This window comes from Vigna unguiculata, chromosome 10, assembly GCF_037176805.1.
Source record: "Vigna unguiculata cultivar grain cowpea cultivar isolate G323 ecotype 2 chromosome 10, ASM3717680v1, whole genome shotgun sequence".
Lineage (NCBI taxonomy): Eukaryota > Viridiplantae > Streptophyta > Magnoliopsida > Fabales > Fabaceae > Vigna > Vigna unguiculata.
In genome coordinates this window covers 32,933,927-32,939,359 of record NC_140801.1, presented here as the reverse complement: position 1 = coordinate 32,939,359, position 5,433 = coordinate 32,933,927, and the positions used below count along the sequence as shown (strand labels likewise).

General features: G+C 36.9%; 2 protein-coding genes across 2 annotated transcripts; both read left to right on the top strand.

Annotated features, from left to right (window-relative positions):
* The first annotated feature begins 1,854 nt into the window (after window positions 1–1,854).
* On the top strand, window positions 1,855–2,945 carry LOC146882408 (uncharacterized). Its single transcript, XM_085667393.1, has 3 exons — window positions 1,855–2,515; window positions 2,639–2,850; window positions 2,925–2,945. Exons 1-3 carry the CDS (start codon window positions 1,855–1,857, stop codon window positions 2,943–2,945), a joined length of 894 nt encoding a protein of 297 aa, XP_085523519.1.
* A 139-nt stretch (window positions 2,946–3,084) lies between these two features.
* On the top strand, window positions 3,085–4,227 carry LOC114165394 (uncharacterized). The gene is made up of 3 exons (XM_028050034.2): window positions 3,085–3,146; window positions 3,276–3,533; window positions 3,603–4,227. Exons 1-3 carry the CDS (start codon window positions 3,085–3,087, stop codon window positions 4,225–4,227), a joined length of 945 nt encoding a protein of 314 aa, XP_027905835.2.
* Window positions 4,228–5,433: the final 1,206 nt, after the last annotated feature.

Below are 5,433 nucleotides of genomic sequence, written 5' to 3'. Positions count from 1 at the left end.
CAGTCTCAATCAAATTTTACTATGCCAAATCATTTGTATTCTTTTATCTCCTCACCTAATAAAAACCTTAATTAATCAAAGTAAAGTCTCGATTAATTTTTGTTAGAATAAATACCTTTAACCAAAGTAAACTCTCAATCATTGGTAAAAACTCATTCAATCACATGAAAGTTTCTAAATAAAATCAAAGTAAAGTCTCAATTGAATTTAAAAACCCTTTAACTCATATGATTAGCATGCGTGTAGATTTAAAATCATTACTTTTTACGTGATTCAAAGATAAAAGACATAGATAAAATTAAACCTCAACAATAATAAAAAGAACAAAGAAATTATTTCATTCTAACCTCAGAATCCATAATGAAATTACAATGGAATCAACCCAAGAAATTTAGAACTCCATCAATGCAAAATAAAAAGAGAAGAAAGAAATTAGGTCCCCCTAAGGGTTCCTCAATTCCGATGTGCCGAGCTTGTTCTCCCTCTGCTTCGCCCTTGGTCTCTTTATATAGGCTTCAATTGGTCTTGGACTTTATCTGTTCGGTTGCTAAAATATTTTATCTTTATTTAATTAATTAGCAACTTAATTTTTGTCAAATTTCCAATTCTGCCCCTCTTGTTTGACCATTTTTACAATATTGACCAGAATTTGACCAGAGTTGACTAGTGCTTTGACCAGTTGACCTGTTGACCAATTGACTGCCCTATCAGATGCTGACACGTGGCAGTGCATTTTCTCTTTCCAGAATTAGGGTTTCTTCCTCCTTTGGCTACAGAGAGGTGTAATGACGGCTTCCATAGTGGTTGCTCCGGCGTGGCTGCTGTTCACGGACTGTTGGTGTTTCATGGAGGCTGCTGCGTTGGATCCGGCTGCATTCACGATGCTGTTTTGCATATGGTTTGCATTCACAGTGCTGTTTTGCAGATGGTTTGCACTCTCGTTGCTTCGCGAAGAGAAAGGTGGCACGGTGCTGGTCCAGGTGTGTGGAGCTGCCATGGTTGGTGCGCGAGGAAGAAGAACTCGCGGTGGCCGTGAAGCTGGTGCAGGGATGAACTACGCGTCTCGCTGCTTGAAGGTGATAAGACGTTGCAGATACAGGTAGGCTTAACGAGTTGCAGTGGTTGCCTCGCGTTTTCTCGCGCAATGGTGATCCAGTGACAGGGTGAGGAACGAGAGTGCAGGGAGGCTCACTGTCACGGTGGTTGCATTCGCTACAGAATGGTTGACGGAACTGTGGTGGTCGGAGAGTTTGCGGTAGCTGCCGACGAGCGTAGAGGGCGGACGACAGCTGAGTGCTGCTGTGGTGGCCGTGGCTGCTAGGGTTTCCAGGAGAAGAGGCTAGGGTTGAAGACAATGAGGGGCAGCCTTCCATTGGATAGCTTGGTAGTGCAAGGATTATGCCCAAGTGACTTCTTCTGGTTGGTCAACTCAATTAGTGGAGGATTGCCACATGGCAGCATCTTAGTGAATGAAGTTTAAGTGGTAGGACGTGTGCAACTTAGTAAAAACTGGGGGTGCAGAACAGGTTTTTGGTGAGACCCATTTAAAAAGAGGGGAGTGTATAAGTAAAACTGGGGGTGCATAAGTGATTTTTCCAGAACTTGCTAATTTTTGCTTTATTTAAAGGTGTTTTGTAATTTCAATCAATTTATTTTCCCACCTTTAAATAAGCTTAATCTTAACTTCAACTGCATCAACAAATGTTAAAATATCCAAAAATAATTTATGCAGCTAAAAATCACTTTTTAAGACATTTTTATCACACAAGTTCAAATAGCCTAATTATTAGAATTATCAATTAAATCACTCTTTAGGCACATAAATTCAATTAAATACCCAAAATTAAACACTAAATGAAGGCAAAAATATGCACTCATCAACGTCATTTAATCGAGTTATCTGATGATGAATGGAATTCAGAAGAATTACTTAGTGGGTCAGATAATGAGAGTGAAACAGCTGTGGATAAAGAAAACAATGATGAAAGGACAGGATGTGGTCCATTCCAAACATTTGTAATGCCAAAAAGTATGGCGGATTACAAATGGGAAGTAGGAATTGTTTTTCTAGACAACAACCACTTAAAGGATGCCATTAGGACTTATGCTATTCATGCAAGGAGAAATCTGAAATTCTTGAAAAATGATAGTAAGCAAGTTAGGGTTGGTTGTTTGGGTGCACAAAATAAATGTCAATGGTCCATATATTGTTCCCATGTTCGTAGCTGTAAGATTTGGCAATTAAGGAAACTACTTGATGTTCATTCTTGTAGTAGGGAGTTCAAGATTAATATCTTTAAAGCAAAGTGGCTTAGTGAAACCTTGGACCAAACTCTAATAGAGAATCCAAAGCTAAAGATAAATGATGTAAGACAAAGGGCTTTAAGAAAATGGAATATACATGTGTCAATATCAACAGCTCGTAAAGCAAGGGCAATGGCTGCAAATATAGTAGATGGGTCATTTAAAGAGCAATATAAAAGAATCTACGACTATGCACATGAATTACTAAAATGTAATCTTGGATCAACTATAAAAATTAAAGTGGAAAATGATAATGATGAAGCAATTTTTTAGAGGTTTTACTCTTGTTTAAAAGCATGTAAAGATTCCTTTGTCTTCTGTAGACTCATTATAGGTTTGGATGGTTGTTTTTTAAAAGGAAAATACGGAGGTGAGTTGTTGAGTGTTGTGGGTAGAGATGTTAATGATCAGTTACTACCTTTAGCGTATGCTGTTGTGGAAGTTGAAAACAAAGAAACTTGGACATGGTTCTTGGAATTGCTTATTAGTGATCTTGGAGGTATTGACGTGTGTGGGACAATGACCTTTATGTCTGACCAACAAAAGGTATGTTTAATATATGTTCAATTTATTAATTTTTTTTTAATGTTGTAAGTACTAATAATCTTATCATTGCACAGGGATTAGTGTCTGCCATTTAGGACCTATTACCCACTACTGAGCACAGGTTTTGCATGAGGCATCTGTATGCAAATTTTAGAAAAAGATTCTCTGGCCAAAAATTAAAGATACTCATGTGGAAGGCTGTTAGGAGCACACCCAGCAATTTGGGAAAGAGTGATGTTAACAATTAAAGAGTTAAATATTGATGCTTACAAATACCTTATTGTTATACCTCCAAGGTATATCTACTGTACAAATACCTGATTTCTGTACAAATTCTTGATTTTTGTACAAATACCTGATTTTTTACAAATACCTGATTTCTGTACAAATACCTTACATCAATACTGACGCTATTATTCATGCAGGTTCTGGTCTAAGTCTAGATTTAGTGGTCGAGCCATATGCGACACAATTGTCAACAATATGAGTGAAGCTTTTAATAGTGTCATAGTGGATGCAAGAGGCAAACCCATAATCACCATGCTCGAAGAAATCAGAGTTTATTTAATGGAAAGGTGGGCCACTAAGAGAAAAAAGGTTACAACTTTTGAAGGAAACATCTGCCCCAAGGTCCTTGATAGACTACACAAAGAAAAGGAGTTAACCAAATATTGGATCCCAAGGTTAGGTTTTTGTCTTTTTTTAACACAATCAACTTATGCGTGTACTGATATGTGTAATGATATTTGCAGTTGGTTAGGAGAAAAACTATTTGAAGTGAGGCACATATCCATGGTTGGAGATAAGTACACAGTGAATGTGGATGCTCAACATTGCAGCTGTAGGAAATGGCTTTTGACTGCTATCCCTTGTTGCCATGCTATTGTAGCAATGAATTTCATCAATGTCAATGCTGAGGACTTCATACCAATCTGCTTCAGGAGATCCACCTACGAAGAAATATATCAATCCATCATCTTTCCAGTCAATGGTGAAGTCTTATGGGAAAGAACTCCCTACCCCGACGTCCATCCACCACATAAGAGGATCTTACTAGGAAGACCCAAGAAAAAAAGAAGATTGGAAAAGTGGGAGTTGAGAAAGGATAACACACAAATCAACAAAGGAGGTCATAGAAAAAAATGTAGCATATGCCGTCAGATTGGACATAACAGGAACAATTGCCTAGATAAGCCTGTGGATGAGCAGACTACAACACCTGCTGAGCCTGCACCAAATGCCCAAACTACTGAGAATGCACCAACTACTGAGAAAGCACCAATTACTGAAGTGGAGAGTCAAGCAACACCACTATCAACACCAGAAGAACCATCTCAGCAGTTTAGGATGAAATTACATATTAGGAGGAGGCCATGATAACAACTACAAACGTCTTAGTTATTTTTTGGAATTTCTGATGTAGAATTCATTATTGATGTACTGCATTTTGACTTTCCTTAAACTTCGTTCAATTTCACTTTTTCCAAACATTGATGTAGTGCATTTTGATGAGGATGAATTAATGTTATGAATTTAACTTCTTCCAGACTTAGATCAATTTAATTTTTCCCAAGCTTAGATCAATATCACTTACTTTAATGCTCAGATTAAGATGTCATTTTGAACATGTTGGGACTAATATCAACATAATCAAACTAATTCATTTCTTCATTTAACAATAGTACAAAACAGATTGGACTTTAAAAGATTACACACAATAACAGTATGAATAATACAATAACAACACAAGTGAACCCTATTACTAATTGCAGCCTCTTCTCAGCAACCTTCAGTGACTTCTCCAAATCATTAATCTGCCTCATTTGTGTCATGATGATGACATCCTTTTCATCAACACCACCATTTGAAAAAGTTGCAGCCCACATTATTGGAACCACCACTTTGTAAATCAATAAACCAAAATTTAAAAACCAATTTATTATTAACAAAAAAAGTAAAAAAAAGATTGTACCCAAAATTTTCTACCAATATTCTTTGGAGTTCTTACCATCCTCAAAGCTGACATCTCTCCGCAGCTACAAATCGGGGTTAATCCATTTCTCGTTGAACCACCAACAGTGCACGAAGTGATACAACACGGTTGCCTCCAACGATTACAATCAGATGTAAAGGAAGAAGATTGAGACTATAACATACCTATATAATGGGATTGCAAGAAGAAGAAGATTGCAACAACACCAATTGGGAATGAAGGAACAAGATTGCCAAAACTCGCCAACTGCCCAAACATTCCTTACCAAAACCCTATCTCACTTATTTAACCCCATATATCTAATTACCACACCTGTACAGTACACGCAACACACCCTAATACAAATTGTGCCACCTATACAATGTTTCGTTAATGATTTAAACGGCGTTACAGAAAAGGACCAAATAAAACACAAATTGTGAAAATGAGGACCATTTTAAACATTCGGTAAAAATGAGGACCATTTTAAACACTCTATCAAAATGAGGACCATCCACAATAAATACTACGAAAATGAGGACCAAAAAAGTATTTAAGCCTATTATTATTTTATTTTACTATTATTATTACAATTACTATCATTTTTATTA